Raw genomic sequence first — 22,242 nt, 5'->3', positions numbered from 1 at the left:
GTGTCATGTCTGAGCTGGCTCTGGAATTCAAATCTGAGTTTAAAATGGAAGCCTGAATTCCCCACAGAGGGAACAAACCCAGCAGAGATGCAGAAGTAGGAGACCCCAAGATGTGTGGTACTTTTCAAAGAGGGAGATTCTGTACTGGAAAGCGAGTCCTGAGCAGAGCAGCGGTCTCAGCAGTCTAGTGGTGGTAGCTGAGAACCCGGGTCCTAGGTGTGGCTCAGCAGCATATGGCTGGATCATTTGGAGTCATCGTTAGGTCAACAGAGAAGGCCCAAGTGCTCTCCCTCTGCCAAGTGATGCGGGGATGTGAGTGTGGCTTTAGCTTGGACAGGGCTTTTGATGGTCCTTAGCCTTCGTTTCTGTGAAATGTGTAGCATGAGCCTATCTTGATGTACAAACAAACAAACTGAAGTTGGTGAGTTAAAAAGCAGCATCTGGGCTGGAGAAATGGCTCAGCGGCTAAGAGCACTGGCTGATCTTCCAGAGGACCCAGGTTCAATACCCAGCACTTACATCATGTGGTCTGTAAGTCCAAGTGCGTACATACACATGCATATACCAACACATAGTTACACATATACATAATTAAAATAAAATAAGTTATTTCTAAAAAGCAGAATCTAGGGGATGACTCAATGGATAAAGTCCTTGCCATCCTTTGAACAAATGGATGTAGAACATGACCATTCAGACACATAAATATTAGAGACAAGGTGGTCCAGAGGGGAAGACAGGAGAGGGAGGATGAGGACAGCAAGGGTAGCAGACTGCAACAGTGAGTCAGGTGATCTTGGTCCCCAGTTGGGCTCTCCACCGGCTTCTAATGTGACTCTATCTATTAGACAGCTGTAGCAGGATCCTTGAGTAGCTCTAGTGCAGGGTAAAAGAGACACTGTGTGTTTGCCCATCCGCCAATGGCCTGCTGTTGCTGTACTGTCAAGAGGAGCGAGCCTAAGGCAGGAGAGGTCCATGGATCACTCTGCTGTCACTGCAGGCACCCAGAACCCCGGGATAGGCCTGTCATCAGTTGCTCACTGTCCAGCCTCTCCTCCTTCCCCAGCCAGGGCTCACCTTAGGATCCACTTTTCAGAAACAGAGCCTATAAGTACCAGCCTGGTTATATATATTCTCACACTACAGGGAAAGAAATGAGATCTGTGGAAACAGGGCCTCAGCCAGCATCAGCCAGCATCAGACGGCATCAGCCAGCATCAGCCAGCCTAGAAAGGATAAGGCCAGTGGCCTTGCAAGTGACAGACACAAGGAGGGAACTGGCTTGACAGACAGGAAGCCTCCTAAGAGCATCAGTGACATCACCAGCTACTGCCAATAGCAGGGAGCCATGAATATTCCAGTGGGTGTGCAGTTAACCATGTGAGACCAGTTGAACTGGAACCACCACGCGTGCAAGCCTTGGTGAGAACGGGGCCCTTTTGCCAGCTCAGTATTCATAAGTGGATTCCCATTCAATCAGGCCTAAGCAGGGAACTGGTGTGTGCCCTTTGCTTTGTCATGAAGATTACTCCAAAGTTATACATACACACCTGCTGTACACTTGCTGGTAATTCTAAAACTTACCACCACACTGCTGTATTCTGTGTAAATCTGATTTGCTGTCAAGTGCTATTTTTCCCACCATTAAGATGGTAGAGCCACTAGGAACATTTTTTGCCTTCTGCCAGTATATGCTGTGTCCCCAATAAAAATATGTTCAAGAGGCAAGTGGATCTCTGTGATTTCCAGCTCAGCTAGCAGGACCCTGTCCCCAAACCACATATATGCTGAAGGGACACATTGATGAAGTGAGAAAGACCGGGTTTTATTTGCACTGTGACCCTGGCAACACCTCGAGCCTCTGCCTTCATCCGTTCAGTGGCGCTAACACCAAGGCTACCCAGGAGCGGATGCTCAGTTATTATTATCTCCATCCTCAACAGCGCACAACCGTGAGTCAGCAGTGGGTGAGGAGGGAGCTGCGCTCGCTCACAGGGAACTTGGGAATTGGGCGCTGACAAGTTGGAGCAGGGCTATTCTTGTGGTGCAGCCAGAGGCCTGTAATCACACCCCAGGCAGGTGACAATAAAATCTGGGGCTGGGGAAGGCTGGCTCCTCCCCTTAACCCCCCCCCCCTTTTTTTTTAGTTCCTCTGGAGATCTCAACCAACTGCAAGCAGATTTAGGCAGCCTAATTAATTAGCTAGTGTTTCTAAAGCGTTTGAAGAATTTTAAAAGTGTGATGTGAGTGCCAAACATTATTTTAATCTCCATGTGTATTTTTCAACAGGCTTTTTTTTGGGGGGGGTCTTTTTGTTTGGTTGGGTTTTTTTCTTTTATTTTTGCTTGCTTGCTCACTCTCTTTTCTTTTGCTCTGCAGGTTCAGTTCTGTGAACCAAACTTCTTAAAATTACTCCTGTGGGTTAAGCCCAGGGTCATCACACTGACATTGCCAATGAAACCATTCCCTGCTCTTTTTGGCCTCCAGGCAGAGAGCACAGCCATTCTGGGGCCTAATCCAGACAGTATCCCTATAGGCATCACTGATAATCGTGGTGGTGGGGAACAGTTTGCAGGGTGGACCAGCATTGCGTGCTAGACACTCCCTCAAGGACCCAATCACAGATACAGGTAGGTCTCCTCCTTAAAGACCTTGAACATGTGGGAAAACAACCCAAAGGGCAAATGACAGGGATGAGGAAGTGGATGACCGCTTATCCCACAGGTGAATTATATAGATAATTACTGTGATAATAAGAACATTTTTTGATGGTTCTATTTAAAATAGCATGGTGGCTTTGTAAAAACAAACAAACAAACAAACAAACAAAAAACCTATTGCAAAGCATTTAAAAGAAACAAAGTCTGAAAACTAAATAATAATATTGGTGCTAGAGATGGCTCAGAGGTTGAGTAGGTACTGGTCTTTCAGAGGACCTGGTTTGGTCCCAGCACCCACATGGAAGCTTACAATCACCTATAACTCTAGGGGGATCTGACGCCTCCTTCGGAACCTGTACTCCCACACACATACCCTTACCTCATAGATACATAATTTAACACCAAACCTTTAAAAAGCCTCACATGATACTATCAAAGATAACTGCAGGCAACACTTTTATTTTAGTTAAAATAAGGGAATAAAAACAACATAAAATCACACCTTCTGATAACTAAGGAACGTGCCAACACTCTGCATTCACTCGGGTATTATTGGAGCAATGGGAACTTCAGGGTGTCACATCCAAGGAGAGAGACCATCTGATCCTACTGTAAAGCCATCTGAGGGCTAAATCCACAGCCCTGAAGGCTACAGCCCTGAAAGACTGTACAGAATCATACCAAAATTATGCTATCAGTGTTAACACGTGACGTTTGGTTTGCTCCAAAACCTTGAGTTCCAACGGAGGAGACTTATTAAAAACTTAAGGTCCCTTGTGAGTGGTGATTTCCGTGGGGTTCACTTCTGGTGTCTACTGCCTATTTGTAGCTCCTGTGTGAAACAAGAGTCTGTGAAGCCACTATTTTTAATGTGACTATGGCTCTGTAAAGTGTAACTGTTTAAGAACAAACCCAAGACGATATCCAAAGTATATCACTGTCTTAGACTATGGATCTAAAAGCTGATAAAACTGCCTTTTTCTTTTTTAATTTCTACCATAGATAAGTTTCAGGTTTTCTAGGTTGGGTGAGCATTAAGGATCACATACAGCTGCGCGAGGACCTAACTCTGTGAAAGAGCACTGCCTAACAGGTGTAAGGCCCAGCTCTGGCACCACAATTCCAAAGAATACATACGGTGTTTCCTTGTGTTTAAAGAGAACTAGATACGTAGCATGCATGTTCCATACATGTCTGCTTTTTGAATGAACTTCTCTTAGGCAGTTCAGCCCATTAGTACTGTGTCAACAGCTCGTGATAACTGTGCTTCTGACAGAGCAGATGCTCAATGCACATCCGCTGCTGGACTGAGCCGGAGTGAGGCAGGGTGGGCTGGGCAGCCACCTGCTTACCACTTTCTAGTAAGTACTACGTTGAACAGATCAGTCTTTCTTTCTGTAGCTAACATGTAATGCTTTGGGAAAAGATACAAATAATGAGGAGAGCATGGGTGTGTTTCTAGGGAGGGGTAACTACCCTGTGTGTTTGTTGCTGTGGAAGGCAGTGATGAATCATGGGATCCCCATGGACCGAAGGCTACAGGGCTGTGTCTCTGGCACACTAGTTATGAAGTCAGACTGTGAAAGAGTCACGTGACTGCACTCAGCAGGAACTCGGATCCGAAGGATAAAACAGCTCCTACCCAGCTATTCTGATTACACTTTCTACCCCACCCCACTCCCAGTGACCCCTGACCTGCCCCCTGGAATCCTTTTTGTTTTCTTCTACTGGTCAAAGTGTCAAAGGCTTAACCAGTGTGCTAAATACCACCAACTTATGCAGTAAGGTGGGACTGAGACCTGACTAATGGGCTTAGAAAACATATTTCACTTTTAAAAACAGCAATATTCAGATGAAGCCTTGAAGATGAAGAAAAATGAAAATGATCTTATAAGAAGTGAAAGAAAAAGACACTGCTCTTTCTAATGAGAAAACCAACTCAACTCAGAAATGAAGCTGAGGAAGAAGGCAGGGCTTAGTGACCCAGGATGTGAGCCCTCCCAAAGCCTCATCTCTGGAAGAAACCATAGCAGCAGTCCAGAGCTCCACATCCCAAGAATCCCAACAGCCCTAACCTTCAGTACAGCAGCAGACCACCCTCTCCCTAACCCCCACCACAGCAGTGGACCACCCCTCCTAACCCCCACCACAGCAGCAGAGCACCCCTCCCTAACCCCCACCACAGCAGCAGGCCACCCCTCCCTAACCCCCACCACAGCAGCAGACCACCCCTCCCTAACCCCCACCACAGCAGCAGGCCACCCCCCACCACAGCAGCATTAGGCCACCCCCCTCAGGTCACTATTGTCACCTGTGCTTCATCACCTGCCCTCTAGCACTTTGCAGCAGTTCACTGTCACTGTCAACTTGACTAGACTTAGAATCAACTGCAAGAGCTGGAAGGCAGACCTCCAGGTGTGCATATGAGGACACTTCCAGACAGGAATCACCACGGAGCAAGCCCAACCCTGGATGCGGGTGGCACTACCCCATGTGTTAGGAACTCCAAAGGAAAAGGGGGTGGGTGGCGGACAGAACCAGTCAAGAGCAGCATTCCTCTGTTTTCCATCAACGGCACTTCCTCGGTCACACAAACCCACTGCCATGATGCTCTGCCAAGTGCACAGAGCCGAGTGACCATGGACCTATTCTCTGAAACCATTAGCTAAAACAATGTTTCCTCCTTCTATGCTGCTCTCGGATATTCTGCAATGCAAACTTAATCAACATATGTTCATTAGTGCTATTGCCCACACCTTCTGGTGTGACTCGGTAGCTGGGTAGAAAAGCTTGTGGTGCCAGTACTCGTACAATGAAATACGAAGGGTTGGGGGTGTGGTAGAGCACTTCACAGCATGCTTAAGGCCCTGAATTTAGTGCCCAGCACAATACACACATGTGCCCCCAAAACACACACACACACACACACACATCACAGAAACAAGAAGTGAACGCAAGCATGATAAGTGTACATAAAAGAGTACATATATACACTGAGGACAGATACATGTGTATATACGTAAGTGTTCGGAGCACAAATATCCACACTCTTACTGGGTAGATACATAGGGTTCTGGGTAGAAACACAGCAGGATGTCATATAAAATTTGATGTATGTGTGCAGAGACATATTAGTGGACACCACCGTGTGTTCAAATGGAAGTAAGTAGTGAACGAATAATACATGGTGATATGAACCACAGGGAGAGATTGTCTGAACTGTGGGGAGTCTGCAGAGGGATGTCTGAGCGTGAGAGTGTGAACAATGGGAGGGTGTCTACCAAAAGCATATGTGTATCATGTGTGCACAGGCATGTGCGCGCATGTGCATGTGTGGGTGCGGGTGGGCACATGTGCAGGTAAGGGGGGTGTGTACTGCACATGCATAGGGAGGCAGCAATGCGCAGGAAGTCACCTAGGGATCATTGTTTATGAACATGCTATGTACCCATGTACTCATGTTTACCAGTGTAGCAAGCTGGGATCACGCCTAGCTCGGATGAAGCTGTGAAATGAGATTCTTCACAGAGTGCAATGGGAGGAGGGGACAGGAAGGGTTCTGTCGTGAGCATTAGCAACTCCCAGTGGGCAGAGTCTGCACAGTGCTCAGCCTAGGTTCCTGCCCTGGGCAGGAGGTACTAACCTTCTGAGAATACTTGTGCTCTGTGGCCAGCAGGGACAGGAGGTTGCTGGTTTGGGATTCTAGAGGGGGCTGCCCCAGTGTAGAGTTGCATGGACTCTAAAGTTGGGAGCTTAGGGCTCTGACAGCTGTGGACGGCCAGTGGTTTTCCTCCCAGTGTTCATCTATTCCTGCTTACAAAGCTTCCTCCACTGGCAGGGCCTGTCCTAGATGCCACCGGAAAGTGAGGAAGATGGGCCTATCCTTCAATAGCTTACTCTAGGGGTGTCCTGGACACAAGCAATGACTATACATCAGTAATAAGTGTCATGAAAGGATGCTTGGAGGGTGGTCTTGGAAAGGGGCTGAATCCAGGAAGACCTCCTAAAGGTGGCAGCCTCTGAGCCAAGTTGACGGAGTGGGGGTAAAAGCAGGCATCCCAGGAGAAGCCACGTGAGTAAAGATGCAGAGATGAGACAAGGGCCTTGCCATCTGGGACCAGAGCAGAGTCTTTGGGACCCTGGAAAACTGGGATGGGGCTGGCCTGGAGCTGGGTCAACCCAGAACTCTGAAGGATGGCTTCCAGTACACAACTAGGGGGGCAGACCACCACCGGACTTTCTGCTGACACCACTGGACAGATCACCGAGTGGACATGTCCAGATGGTGCAGAAGGAGCTACCACGCATCCTAAAACAGAGTCAGAGACTGGTCAACAGGAAGGGCTTCCAATTTATCTCCAATGCAGGCATCTCTGAGGACCGGGCACTGTGCCACATCCCTGGTGGCCTCTTTGAGAGGCAGCAAACTCCTAAGATACCCAGACAGTGGTGAGCTCTGACTTGGGGCTAGAGGCCTGTATGTTTTGTCCCCAAAACAGTGACTTGGCTAAGCAGTTTTCCTTGTCTGTAAGCAGGTATCCTGTCCTGTTCCTACTCGAAAACACATGCTCAGTGGTGGAGAGCAGAGTGGAGAACCACATGGCTTCTCATCCCTCCCTCCCAGGCTGCACACTCCACCCATTAGCTAATCCTGCCGGCTCAAGTCTCAAGCTACGGATGGACTCTGCCTTCCTCTCACCCGTCCCACCTGTGTCCTCCCTGTCTCCACCTCATCTTCCACAAGTCATGCTCAAGGCAGCCTCTAGGCCTGACTCAGGGGCATCTCCCCTTTGCTCTCTGCTGATGCCCCCACTACACTGAGACGCAGACTCCTTACAGTGGCCCCAGGATGCCATCCATCGCCCTTTGATCAGACCAGATTCTCTGATCACCACAGAGCCTCTGCATGTGCCACGCCATCTGTCCATTTCTCATTCCTTATATATCTATATACGTGGCTTGTCTCCCCCCTCAGGCCCGTCTGGTACTTTCCCTGCCACCTGCATGAAACGGTACTCTCCACACTTTGCCTGTTGATTTTTCTAAGTATCATCTATTACTTAACACACTGCACATTACTTACCATTCTTAGTGTCCGATTCTCTACCCTAGACTCATAAGTACTTTGAGAGCAGGGACCCTGTTTCATTCCTCAGGCTTAGAGCAGTACCTGGCATTTGCTAAAAGTTATCTTTTCGTTTGGATTCTCATCCTCCTACCTATGAGAATCCAGTTAGCATCCTAACCACTGTGGACCTCTGGCTTCTCCTCTGTAAAATGAGGATGGTGTTGATTTTAGATTTATGCCACAGATGGAAGGGCCAGCGCACTTAAGAGACTTAGCAATGCACCAGGAGAATAAGTCTCAGTGAAGGCAGTGACTCCCATGTATCCAAGGTGTTTAAAGGTGAAGGAGAGAAGAGATGACTTCAGCTGGGGGTGCGGTGGAGGACTACAGAGTCTCTCTGCCTTAACACACACACACACACACACACAAACATACATATACACATATACAAACATATACATACACACACACACACACACATATATCCCCATTGTGCAGACTGCACACAAAGGGTCTGTGGATGAGCAGCAGCTGAGTCAGACAAAAACAAAGCAAAGCATGTGCCTTGCCCAGTGGTTTGCCCAGGGGCAGGGGTGAGGGGTAGGGGGACAAGAGACAGAAACTGCAAACACATGTGTACTGTGAAGGCCCTTTGAACTTTAATGGACCTCTGGGGACCAAAGTAGCTGAGAGAGGTTGAAGTGACTACTGCCACATTCACTGGAGTGATGTCTCAGCAACCTAAGAGCCTTCTTCCCACCTGGAAGTAAGGGTGGAGGTCAGGAACCCATTGGCCTCCTCCCAACTTCCAGTCCTGACTTGCTCTGAAACAAGCAGCATGATGCACGGCAAGCCTTCTAGGGCTATGGACAGACTAGAAGGCTCAAGATGACAGCTGCTACTACCAGTCTTCTCCTCCATATGAGCTGCTGCATGGAACCCTCAAGCCTGGGAGCTGGCACAACCCTATACTGGTGCTTCTCTCAAGATGGAGCCTCCAACTCAGGCTTCTATGTTCTTGGGCCGCCAAAGATATGTATGCATTTCCCTGGCCAGACTAAAGGCCTCTCTAAAAGCAACACACACCTATTAAACATCATCTGCCGTGGTTACCACGCACTGAGCCAGCACAAGACGGTCTCCGGATGGGATTTCTCCCCAGCTAAGCTGATGTGATTCACTGATTCCTTTCATAGAGCTTTTCCAGCTCGGCTTGTAGTCCCTTAACCCTTTGCAGACTCTGCAGGAGAGAAGAGTGAGAATAGCTTCCAGATTGCAGACGGGGAAACCAGAGCACAGGGCAAGGAAGTAGACATGGGGCCCACTGTCAGGCAGGGATGAGTGCACAGAGGGTGCCTGACGTTTGCACAGTCTTCTGTGCCAACTAAGCTGGCCAGGGAGCCACTGCTGGAGAAACCTGTGGAAGCCTTCGGCTTACCTTCAGAGGGAAAACTGAGGCTCAGTGGAGGTGGAAACCCTACCTGCCCTTTAGAGCCCCAAAGCACATGATGAGGCTGACATATAACAGAGCCATAAAGATACCTCAAGATCACCAAAGCTGAACAGATTAGGGCGGGCCTCAAATATGGAGCCTTTGCCTGGACCCAGCAGGATAGAGCCATCACCACCCAACTCCGGAGTACCATGGGGGTAGGGAGGACAAAAACACAATCCAGGCTGCAGGGTGGTTGCAGCGTCTCCCTCACCCTTTCTGTCCATCTTCACTACTCCTCAACAGGTTAACTAACAGAATGCCTAATTCGAAGTCAGACAGGAATAGGGTCCTCCTGACCACATCTGGCCTGGAACGCTCAGTTCTTCCCGTACCACACTGTCACGGCAGCACCTGCGAGTTCCCTAACACCGTGGAGCCCATAGTGGGAGGGTGTGTACCGTGGAATCGAATCACAAGTTCTACGGCTACTCAGACTGACGAGCGCTCCCTGGGGTTTCAGCATGTTGGAAGAGATTTGTAGTAGTCATTGCCTGAGCCCTGGAGGAGGGACTTGGTGGCAGTCTGGGAAACAGTCTTTGCCTGTCTTTAAACCTTCTCTTTAAAAGGAGGTTTCCCTATTCATGTTACTCCTCTACTCCACTAATGGAGATTAACCCACCCACTGTGGGCCAGGTTCTGGGCTAAGGTTCCAGGAGGCCCAGGTCACTGTGTCTACTCTCACATAGACTGCATCCTAGTTGGAGGAGTCAGGGCAGAAAGAATGAAACAGTGAGAGTGTTGTCAGGAAGAGCGGCCTGGAGACAACACATCATCTGTTGACTTGAGTTTGGTTTTGCTTCCTTGTTAGAATGTCAGCTCCATGAGAGCAGGGGATATGCCTACCTTGTTCACAGTTCTATCTCCGGGTACCTGAAGCACATAGTAGCCGTTGGGTCTACTGGCATCTATCAATGTTCAAAAATACTGCACAAATATTTACAATTGAAATGACCCTAATAATGACAGCACAGCAGTCAAGAGTAGACAGACAATGGCTTTGGTTCTAGCCTTAATTCTCTCTGGCTGAGTGGCTTGGGAAAAGCCCAACATGGTTTTCAGGAGGCTCAGTCTCCTTACTTATAAAATGGGTAAAATGTATGCTTTTTGGCTCTCTGTGAGGGTCAGATAACAGTCCAAAGGAAGACATGCAATCTTAAGCATCCACGAGGAATGGCTGGGTCCAACATTCTCTAAGCAAGGCTCCTTCTGCCAGCTCCTATTATCCAGTTAGACTGAGAAACAAGAATGGCAGAAAGCCCTTCAGTATGAAGGCTTGGATCATTGTATCAGTCCTTCTCATTCTGCACATGTCTGAAGTTTCCAAAAGTGGAAGACTATGGGAAGACAACATGTGTTCTGTGCCAAGGACAGGTACACAGAGCATTCTTTGCAACCTTATGCTTATTTCTAGAAGACATTGACGGTTGGCTTAAAGACTCGGCTAGTAGCTCTATAGTTCTGGTATGGCCATCACTTATTCTAGCCGTGTCCCCCAGCTGTTTACTCCAGCATCCAATATCCCTGGACCCCAGCATTGCATGCCCCCAGCTGCTGATCTGATCTGCAGCTTTGGAGACGCAAATGGATGTGCCAGGAGCCCCTGCTGGCACAGAAGACCAGGCTGTACGTTCTCCACCTCTGCCTCTGCTGTTCCACATCTTCCTGGACCAAAAGCTTGGCAAGCCACTCGTCAGGGAAGACCCATCCTGCCAGGGTTCCAGGAAGCCCGCGTGAACAGTTAAACAGCATCAGCCAGGGTAACAGATCCTCTCCAGCATGTGGATGGAAGCACATCTGGGAAACATCTGCTGTCCTCATCTCCTGGAGGATACACTCATCGATAAAAACTATATAAGAGATGTCCCAAGAGAGCAGGGTGTCAAAAGCCCTGGTCTTCAGCCTCTCTGCTTGTCAAGCAAAGCAAGGAGACATCTAAAGCACAGGCTTTGAAGCTCAGGTTGATTGATCTGGGTGGCCATCTGATGCAGACACCTTGCTGAGCCATCATCTCCTCACTGGTCAAGGGGGTTAGATGATCAATCATCAATGGTGCATACTCCAGGGTAGCTCTGAGACCCACTAGGATCACACACAGTAGCTCGGAGGCCAGGATTGTGATGATTATTTTTAGCATCTTCTCACAGAGCTCAGGATCCTGTCAGAACTCTGGCTTTCACAGTAGAAATGTCCAGCCCCATTTTAAAAGTATCCGCACATTCTCGTAGGAGGCCTGGCATCTGCCTCTGTGACCTGGCCCGACCTGACTTTGGATCTGGCGACCTGTGCTAAGCCTTCTATCCCACTGCACAGTGAGCAGCTATCTCCCAAGCCCCTCCAGCTTTCCAGGGCTGCGAAGCCACAATTCCAGACGTGTGAGTCCAGAGGGAGACACCTAGAGTCAGGTTGGGTCCACAGCTCATTGGCACTAACAAGGCAATTAGATCGCAGAGCTGGTTTCCTCACAACCTGTCCATCCCCCAGGAGAAAGCTTCAGGGAAAACAAGCTCTCTGAGTCACACTGACATTTAGTTACCCGTGGTCCTCATTTTCTGAGTGCCCACTATGTGCAGGAGCATGCTAGGTTGGTTGCTTTGCAAAAGTCCATTCCAGTTCTAGATATGAGCAAGTCAAACAATATAAAACAATGACAGCATGATAGCTATCAGGTAGCAGGATGAGCAAGTCACAAAGCATAAGGCAGGGATTGCGTGATAGCTTACAGATACCAGGCATGCTCCAAACATCATCTCGTTTTGCATTAATTGACTTACTCCTTGAGAAAGAGCTATTAATGACATCTCTGGTTTATAGATGAGAAAAAGGAGACCCAGGGAAGTTCAGCAAATTGTTCAAGTAGGTGGCAGAACCAGGCCTGCCTCCCAGGGGGTCCTGGCACTGTTTGTGTGCACATGGTGAAGCTACTAGTCAGTGAGGCTGCAGAAGCAGATCTGAGAGTTAAACACGCAATGCACACAGTCACAAAACAAAGGAGAAGTAATAAGTCGCCTCAGAGAGGAACAGATAAAATCATGGGAGTGGGTCAGAGGAATCAGCTCCCCTGAGCAGGAGACATGGAAAGGGAACCTGGAGGGATGAGGACTCAAGACGAAGGGAGGCAAGGAAGTACAAGAAAGGTCATCATGGTGGAACAGCAGAAGCAAAAGTAGAGAGATAAGAAGCTAGCTGGGGGCACAGATTTGTCCAAGAGCCAAACTGGGTTAGCTTGCATATTAACAGCTATTGTATAAATCAATTGCCTCTTGTCCATAACACACTGGGGCAGCTTGGGGGTCTCCCACATAGGATTCCCCCGGACTTCTGGGTGTGTATGAGTGGCCAACCAGGCTCCAGTCTGCAGTGAAGAAGCCCTGTTACCTCATAGCATATGAACATGTATGCCTGTTAGAAAACACGTAACTGAGGTCTGATGGGGAACACCCAGGCCCTGCTGTCCGTCCTTCCTTTCTTTCTTTCTTAATTTCTTTCTTTCTTTCTTTCTTTCTTTCTTTCCTTCCTTCTTTCTTTCTTTCTTTCTTTCTTTCAGAAAACTTGGTCCAAAGCATCACCAGTTTTGAGCTGGGGTGTGACAGGGTGACATAGTCAGAGCTGTGTCCACAGCCAGGAGTCTGAACACAGTTAAGGAAGGTCTTCTTCCATCAGCCCATGATGACAAATAAGAAATAACCTGTCACAGGCTGTCACACGCAGGCTCTGCAAGTAGCGAGGTGGTGCGTGTGGGATCCACTCGGCACTTTTAGACTCCCTTCCTTTCGCCCACTGTTCTCCATCTGTTGCAAAGGGCAAGATGCAGGGAGGGACGTTCCAGTGCTAGAAAATCCAGAGCTCACCAGCCCAGATGGGGCCTCTTGTTCAAACCACATCGCTTCCCATGAAGTTAAAGAGGCTACCAGTTCCACGCTCAGTGGACTTCGGGGAAACCTGACCAAAAGCTTTTGCTTACAGCAACCTTCCTGTAACTCTTCAGCTAAGCCTCAGGTGGCTCTTCTCACCCCAACAATGTGGGCTGCATACTCCTAAGTCATTCATTCCTCTCACCAGAAGCTGGATCCAGAATTCCGGCTCCTTTACCACTTACTCCTAGGACAAGTTTTTGGACTCAATTTTCCTCATCTGAGCATTGCTAGTAAGAGCCAAGCTGCACACTGCTGGTAAATGAGACTGTGAAGACAAAGCACTGGGCCTGGAATGTAGCTAGCTTCTCAATAAACATGGGTTAGTCTCCCTTTCTAACACACAGGATTTCTTATGGACTGAATGAGTGCAAGCAAAAAAGAATCAGCTCGTGTCCCATGGAGGCCACAAACACCCAGAGAACACTGAGCCTTCCATGAGCCTTCCAAAAAGCCTCTGGACCTTAGACTTAGCAGCTAACCCCCATCCCACCCCCTTTTTCCTACGAAAGAGGAAGTGAGATCAGCTATAATGCTTAGGAAAGAACAGAGGCACCACCAGCATGCAACTGTCTACCCAAGGGTTACAGGGCTCACTGGAGGGGCTCACTGCTCTTCTAAGCTGGAACCTCAACTTCCCTCAGATATATCCTACTAGAGCAAAGAAGTCCGTTCTAGGGCTCAGGCCCAGCCAGGGCCAGGAAAGCATCCTGTAGTTGACTGTGAAGCCTGCCACCATCTCGTTCGTTGAGAATAGCAGGGTCAGCCCCTACGCAGGCTGCAAGAACCCACGGTGGTGACTTCACCAGAATCTTTTTAGAATTTTCCTTTGCCATCATTTGTCGAATGCAATCTTTAGAAACTTCCTCTCCTGCCTCCCAGAGGCAATAATTCACATGACCAGCTCCCTTCACCCAAGCAGTGATCTTGTGAAGCCCAGCAATCACATGACAGTCCCCAGGATGACAGTTCTGCCAGAGACAGCAGTCATTCAATCTAAGATGTCTTTTCTAAGCTGATATTTGGGTTTCTTGTTCAAACAAATCCATTTTCTTAGAAAAGTGGACAACTGCTCTCTACCTGTCTGTCCTCCTGTCCTACCTACAACTGCCTTCTACCTTTCTGTCTTTCTGTCCCACCTCTTCTGCTTTGCTGTAAATTCCATGCCCTGGACAAGGGAGGCTGAATCCAATAGGAACTGAAGTACCTCCTGAGGTAAAGACGTGGATTTGATGCTGAGCCCCAGAGGACTGTGTGCAGGTTGCCAGGAGGCTGGCAAGGCTGGCGCTCAAAGGCTCAGCATCCCTTCCTCACGGATCTGATTCTCACCTCCCAAGACTGACTTACTATGAAGTTAATCTATGCCCCTCCACCGCTCCCACTTTTTCAGGTTATTGATGCCGAATGGATTGGAACAGAAGGTCCAATCTTTACCATTTATAGACTGTTTTTATAGGTGAGGGTGGGGAAGGGGGGGTAGATATGCTCTTAAGAAAGGTGCTGTCATTCTCGATTCCCCCCCCCCTCATCCAGTGCCCAGGAAGGGCAGACTGCTAGTTTGAACACTTGTTAACTATTCATTTGCCGGGGGCTGAGCCACAAGGCCCTAGTCAGAAAAAGGTCTAGAGCAAACATTTAGATATTAATCTGGGCCCAGCTTTCTGTACTTCAGAGAGATGCCTGTAGATTCTCAAGTCCTGGAGCATGACAGGGTAGGGCTGGAACTTTGGTAAGGCAGGAACAGGAACCACTCACAACCAGCACAACCAGAGCCACTCACAGGAGAGAGGTGAAATTCATCATTTGGCCCTGAAAGGACCCAAGGGTAACTGAAAACTGTGCATGGGATGGGAGCACTTGGTGGGGAGCACTTGGTGGGGAGTACTTGATGGGGAGCACTTAATGGGGAGCACTTGGTGGGTTCCTGGGTTTCAAGGGGGGGCACTGCAGCCCAAAGAGAACTCCTGGACACCCCACTTTTCCTACCCTGCTGTTCTCTCTCCCCTGAGGCTGACTCTCTCTTCCTCCTTCGACACTGCCATCAGGTGCCAAGCTCTAGGCAAATGTTGGTGAGGAGGGGGTGCTGAGACCATATTTACCTCCCTGCAAAAGGAAGGCTGTACAGAGACCCTTATGTCCATAGCAGCAATCCAAGAAGACGCTAAATAAGGCACCCTTCTCTCCCTCCCCAGCTATGGCTTTAGCCTTCACATCCTTCCAGAAGAGACCCAGGATTTTTGCAAAATCCCTTTAAGATGCAGCTCTCCCGAATGGTGACCTCACTCCTTGGCCAACCGGCCTTCAGAGCCCTCCTGCTGGAGACAGCCAGGTGTTTGATGTAGGCCAACAAAGAAGACAAGCTCAGAGCCACAGGTACATGCTGGAACTGCAGGGAGCTACTGGAAGCCTGCCTAAGGAAGGCAGGGGGGTAGCGGGAGGAGACGATCCAGAGAGGGCTGTGCCCACCACAGGTAAATCCACTGTGTCTCCCAAGGGTCTGTGGATTACTCTGGCCTCTCTTTCTGTCTCCACCTCCACACACTAACCCTGCTTGCTCTGGTACTAAGGCGAAAGCTCACTCTTCCCCCATCCCAACAGCAGCGCGCGAGGACCTCTGCCCCGACCCTCTCTCCAATCAAGTCTAGCAAGGGAGCATATAGGGAAGCCAGGCGCCCGACTGCCTAAAGCAATTGCCAGCCTGCTTCCCCATTCAGGTTGGGCAAGGGGTACGGTAAACCAACTCATTCCTATACCCCGCAGCCCAGCGCAGGGCTACCCAGTCACAGTCCACAAGGCAGATCCGGATACTAAGAGTTCTATCCCGGCTTCTAGCCTAGGCTATGTGACCTTGGGCAAGTGGCTGACCCTCTCTGGGCCTCAATTCTGCATCTGTAACCCCGGTTACAGGGATCTGCCGACATTAGCTGAGCGGCAGTGTGCGGGGCCTGAGCCCGCAGCTTGGGGAGGGTGGCAGTGGGAGCTGAGGGTGCTTACCTGCACAGAAACAGGACACGGAGAGCAGCAGGCAGAGCAGCAGCGGCCCTAGGCGGCCAGGGGCCGGGCCGGCGGGCTCCATGGGCCGCGGCTGCAGAGCAAGGAGGGAGAGCGGCGGTGAGCGCGCTCGGCAGGCGGGCGGGCGGCGCGGGCGAACGACTAAGGCCCCTCCCCCTCCGCTGCCCCCCAGCGCCACCGCCCGGCGGGGTGATCTGACCCCCTCCCACAATGAGACGCCGCCGAGCGGGGAGACTCCGGGAGCGTGACGCCGGGCCAGGCCGGCGGGAAAGGGGAGCGGACCCGAGGGAGCCAGGCGCAGAGCCAGAGGCACGGGGGCGGGGGAGCGGATAGCGAGGGAGAAGGAAAGAGGGGGAGAGGAAGAGGGAGAGGGAGTGGGGACGGAGCACGGAGAGCGAGCGCGAGCGGGGACAGCTCGCAGAGCGAGTGCGGGCTGCGCGGAGCCGTCGCGAGGCCAGCGCGAGGGCGGCCCGGCCGAGCGCCCCCGCCTCGCGCCCGCACCTTCCCGCCCGCGCCCCAGTGCGCCCCGCGAGCTGCGCCGCCCGCCTCGGCTCTGCGCGAGCCCGCTCCGCCCGTGCGGGTCCCCGCCAGCCGCTCGGACCTGCGCCGCCGCGCGCAGGGCTGCCAGGCGGTGGAAGCACCGCTCCCTCTGCCCAGAGGCTGGCCGCGCACCACTTTGCGCAAACTTGTTTTTCTGAGGTCGGCGCGGCGGGCTGGCTACTTGGTCCTCTTAAGGTGGACTGGGGAAGTGGCAGCCGATCGCCCCTGGTCTCGGCCTCTCACCCGGCCAGTCCGAGTTTCCAGTGGGCAAGAGGCTGCCCGCGGCAGGCGCGCTGGCAAGGGTGGAGAGTGGAGGGGGCGGGGAGGTTTGCTTTCTGCCCCTCCCCAAGAGGCCCGGTTCTTGTGTCCCAAAGCCGAAGGTCGGCCTCCGGGTGGGCGTGGGTCCTAGGGCCCCAAATCTTTCCTAGCTGGCCCCGAGGTAAAGCAAAAGCAGGAAGTAAATGCAGGGGGAAGGGGGAGAGGAAGGAGAGAGTGATGGTACAAAAATAGCGTGTGTGTAGGAAGGACTTCAGTGCCTCTTGGTAAAGACGCGCTGGGGGAGAGGAGCAGCAAGAATGCTGTGGCAGGGAAAGGAGAGGGGTAGGGCTGGGCCCTAGGGAGGAGACGACCAGAGGCCTTCTATCAGGAAGAGCAGATTGGGGATGGAGAGAGCCCAGGCAGCGCTGTGCTAGGAGAGACCTGGGCTGCAAAATAGTGACCCTAATGAGGAAGAGGAGAGAAAGAAGAGCCAATCCCAAAGGACAGAGCCTCTGGATGCAATGTACCCTAGCGCTGGGTTTCCTTGAGCTAGGTCAGGTGCTTGGTCAGTTGGCAGAAGGCCGGGCACCAAGGCAGGGAAGAAGAATCAAGACTCTCGATTAACTGGAGAGTTTCTGAATTGGAAGTTCAGAGATAGCTAATTTTGCTTCCCACTATGGCGGTTGAGGGACATGAAGCAAGGTAGGCCCTACTGGCCCATCTGCTTAATAAAGAGGATGTCTAGGCTCAGAGGAGGAGGATTGCCTAATGGTGTAGAAAACTCCTTATGCAATGGCGTGTGCGTGCGAGCACTCATATGCGCACACACACACACACACACACACACACACTCACACTCACACCATCCTCTGCACCCATGGCTAAAATCCTGGGAGTTTTTTAGTTTTTTTATTTTTTATTTTCTTCTTTTGTTGTTTTTTTGTTTGTTTTGTTTTTCTTACCAGAGAGGCAGGCAGGGTGCAGCTGTTGAGCACAGGAACCAGCCCCCAAGCCTCAGATCTTTACTCCTGGTCTGAGACGCTGCAGACTTGGAGAGAGACCTTGTTTCTCTGTCTCTGCTTCCTTTACAGCAGACCAGGCCAACATGAGCAGCGACCCAGAACTGCCATTGGGAGAGTTACATGAGCTGATATTTGCACTGCATTTTAAGAAGAGCCTACCATGTACCTAGGGCAAGGACAGTGTTTGAGAAGTGTTTGGTGGCAGTCCTTGAGGGACCACAGGGCAACCCTAGCAGGAAGATTAGTTGTATTTCTTTGGACCTAGGGGATTACAAGAACTCACTGGCAGTCTGGGAGAAGATGCAGGGAAAGACCAGCAGAAGGGATGAACAGAGAAGGTGTTGTAGAGAATGTATGTCACAACTGCACATGTGTGTTAGCTTGGTTAGATAAGGGCAATGGTATGTGGCCAGCAGGGGGGGGGGGTGGTCCAGAAGCCCAAGAGAATTGGTTATGCAAATAGGAACCCCTGCAGGCAAGACTCAAGTAGGGCCTACCCTGCTTGGTTTATGCACTCAAGGGGCTACTATATACTTGGAATAAGAGGTGGCTGGAAGGAGGAGAATGTGGAGTCAGGGGACTAGGCAAGAAAGAGAACTTGGTTCTAGCATCTGAGCTGAGCTGCAGGGAGACTCTCCAGCTCTTTAAATTATGTCTGACAGGACCATGGTGTCCACTGAAGCCTTGTGAAAACCCTTCTGCAAAATCCGCCTGGGTTAGGAGGAGGAAGGGCCTTCTGCTGGAATCAAAGATGACGCAGTCTCCTGCCCTGTGCTGTTCATAGTTCTGGGGCACACACACACAGACACCGACCTGCCTGGGATTAGGAACTGGGAGATTACGAAGAAGAAGAATTGTACTACCTGCTATTTATATATAGCGTCTTTGGCAAAGGCGCTCAGCAGAGCTTCCAAACTACCCCCTTCACTCTCACATCTGAGTGTGGGGGAGTTGACATTTGTCCACATAAAAGCCACTAGTGCTCACCCATCAGTTGCTGTGAGTCCACTGAGATTTGTGGGCAAATGTGTAAAACTAAATGGGCAAGGTACAGCCTGCCTGGGGTCGCACACAGATTATGACAGATAATTGATATGAACCAGCCGTCACAACAGCCAGTCTGGGTGCTTTAATCCAGATGTTATTCGTTCACGGTTCGTGCACTTACCAGCATGCATCGAGTGTCCACTGTGTGCTTGGCAGTGCTCTGGGCAGCAGAAACGTGACACTGGGAAAAACAAACCAGGTACATGACCCTGTGCTCAAGGAGCCGACAGATTAACCTGTAATGCTGCACATGCCAAGTGGGTATCAGTGCTCCAGGGAGGGGTAAATAGAGACGGGCCAAGGAGATGGGCCCCTTAGAGAGGGGTAGTGCAGTTCCAAAAGGCAAGAAGGGAGTGTGCCTGTTTCTTTCCTCTCTCTCCTGTCCATTCCTCACTCAGCAGCCAAGGAATCCTTTTATATGAGGCTGCACAGTGAAGATCTAAGTTCACCCCTTCCCTGGTGTGTGTGTGTGTGTGTGTGTGTGTGTGTGTGTTGCAGTGCTGGGGGGCTTGAATGAACGGGGGAGGGAAAGATTTGGGGACTTCAAAGCTAAGAAACAAGAGATTCAACTTAGGCAATTAGGGGCTTTTTCTTCTTCTTCTTCTTCTTCTTCTTCTTCTTCTTCTTCTTCTTCTTCTTCTTCTTCTTCTTCTTCTTCTTCCTCCTCCTCCTCCTCTTCCTCCTCCTCCTCTGCATCTTCCTCCTCTTCCTCCTCCTCTTCTTCTTTTTCTTCTTCTTCTTCTTTTTTGCCTACTAATAGCCAGGACAAATCTCAGGAGGTTTTGACTTCTGTGTAAGGGTGACAAATGCATTTTTAGTGTGTGCCAGGCCCTAATATCTATGTTCTCTCCTTAAGGCCCCAAACACCCCTCCATGTTTCTAGAGGCAAGGAACAAGGTCAGACAGACATTGACTTGACCAGGGCCATTCTGCCAGGCATGCTCGGGCCTGCAGAGGCACAGTACTACTGATACATCCTTGCCCACGCTTGCTGCCGATTCCCATAGCCCCGGGCTGGCGTCAGCAGGCTAGCCTGCCTGGCTGCCTTTGTGTGCGACCTATCAGGAGGCTCAAGCTGCCAAGGACCTATTTTTACAGGTCAAGAGGAGCCATTTAGAGTCAGAGGCCTCAGCTCTGAAGCCAGAACAATTAAAAATAAAAGTACCACAGACCCAGGGGCAACATGAACCACAGGCCAGCTCTCCTGGAGGGAAGCCGCTGAGCAGGCTGGAAGCAGAGAGTGACTGACTAGCTCTGATGTAGGCTACTCTAGGTGTCACCGCAGTCCCTTTCTGGAAGAGGCTGCTCTTAGTCTCATTTTGTAGCTGTAGAAACAGAGGCTCAGAGCGGTCATGACTTATCTAGGACTGTTTGGTCAAGATTTGAACTTTGAATTCAATTATTTTGTTTTATTTATTTTTTAAGATTTATTTATTATGGATATGAGTACACTGTGGCTGTTTCAGACACACCAGAAGAGGGCATCAGATCCCATTACAGATGGTTGTGAGCCACCATGTGGTTACTGGGAATTGAACTCAGTACCTCCTGAAGAGCAGTCAGTGCTCTTAACCACTGAGCCATCTCTTCGGCTCCTTGAATTTAATTCTCAACAACAATAAAATACGTCTATTTGTTCAGCATTTACTGTGCTTTGCAGTTTTGGGCTTCTTTTAATAAAAAATTTCTTTATTTTTAGTGAAAGCATCATATCCTCTCAAACTGGAGTTAGGAGCAGTTATGAACTGCCATGTGGGTACCGGGAATTGAACCCAGGTCTTCTGGGAGACCAGCCTTGATCGGTGAACCATCTCTCCGGTCCCTGCAGTCTCATTTATTGTGACATGGTCATACCATACCTGGCAGGAGTGCTAATTACTACATCGTTTTTACAGCAGAGAAAGGCCAAAGTTGAAGCCACCCCTTCTACTAGGAGTGGTCTTGCCAGAGCACCCTGTTACCCAGCTTCTCTCCCAATCTTCTCTATCCTCATCCCTATTTAAATTTACCCTTTTAGCATGTACGGTGGTGGTGTCTGCATTGTGACCTTTATCGCATTTCGTGGCCTCCTACAGGTTGGCTCAGCCCAGAGGCCCGGCGGTTGTCCCTGGGGACAGATTCAATAGCTCAAAGTTTAGCACACTGAGATTAGCCAAGGACTAAGTTACCTCCTCCATTTGGCTTGTGTGCATGAGGGCAGTGATAGGGCCCTACCCAAACTGTTTGTCATTGGCTGTTGTTCTCCCTGGAACTGCAGCCTCGGGACTTTCAACAACAAGCAGTAGGACTTATAAAGTGCTCTGTCCCAGCTCACAGTGGAGTCACAGGGACTCACCTCGCAGCCTGCCCTGCAGCAGCCACAGCGATAGATAGTCATCTCTTCTTTGGCCACAGCCCCCGCGTCTGTGATTTTCCAGTGTGAGTGAACTTCAGATCCCCTAGAAAGATTGTTAGACATAGGTTCCAAAACCCCATTCCAACGTCAGGAGGTGTCAGGTAGTCTGAGAATCTGCATTCTTAACAGGGGTCCCAGGAAGCTGATGCTGCAGTTCTGGGGACCACACTTTGAGTCAAGACACAAATGGGTTACGAGCCCAGTCCCCGCTTCCCTGTAGATGGTCAGTTTGTTCTGGTCCTGTCTTCTTAGGGGGAAGGCAGAGGTAAGGAGAGCGCCAGTCTATGAGAAGGCAACAGTGCTCAAGGCTTGGGGGGTGGGGTGGAGATGGAGCTATGACAGATCATTTACCACACCCCCAGGGAGCCATGAGGTAATTAGTGCTTTCCCAGGAAAATCAGAGACTGAACCACTCAGCAGGCAAGCAGACAGGCAGTTAAGCTTGCCCTACTCTCTCCCTAAGTTCATCAGGGGTGGGAGGCGTTGTCAGGCCCTAAACACTGTTCTCAGGCTCTGGGGATCTGGTTCTACCCAGAGCCAGCCCAGATGTGCTGAGCTGAGCCTTCCCCACAGCAAGCCCAGGCGGAATGTTCATTACATCTATGACTATCAAAAGGCCTGGGTTCCAGGGCTGAGTACCTGGTAAAAACTGCTAATCAGAGCCTATGCATAGAAGTCCACAGTGAGCCCCAACCCAGAATGAGTCCAGTGTACTGACTGCTCCCTGAGACTCTCATCTGGACCCCTAGAAACAATCTTTTTCCCACTCCACAGGTGGGAAAAGTGAGGCAGAATATATGATGCTTGTCCAAGGCACAGAACTTGAAATCTCCG

General features: G+C 50.3%; 1 protein-coding gene across 9 annotated transcripts in view; it reads right to left on the bottom strand.

Moving 5' to 3' along the window:
- The window catches only part of Sirpa (signal regulatory protein alpha), a 38,569-nt gene extending 21,486 nt beyond the window's left edge, over positions 1–17,083 (bottom strand). For 2 of the 9 annotated variants that reach the window (XM_034494582.2, XM_034494583.2), the window contains exon 1: positions 16,129–16,739. In XM_034494582.2, the coding sequence (XP_034350473.1) occupies positions 16,129–16,210 (82 nt within the window). In that variant the 5' untranslated portion in view covers positions 16,211–16,739. The other 7 variants (XM_076929737.1, XM_076929738.1, XM_076929739.1 and 4 more) reach the window with 7 other exon arrangements.
- Positions 17,084–22,242: the final 5,159 nt, after the last annotated feature.

This window comes from Arvicanthis niloticus, chromosome 2, assembly GCF_011762505.2.
Source record: "Arvicanthis niloticus isolate mArvNil1 chromosome 2, mArvNil1.pat.X, whole genome shotgun sequence".
Lineage (NCBI taxonomy): Eukaryota > Metazoa > Chordata > Mammalia > Rodentia > Muridae > Arvicanthis > Arvicanthis niloticus.
Note: the sequence above shows the minus strand (reverse complement) of the source record. Positions and strands in the feature narration are given on the sequence as shown.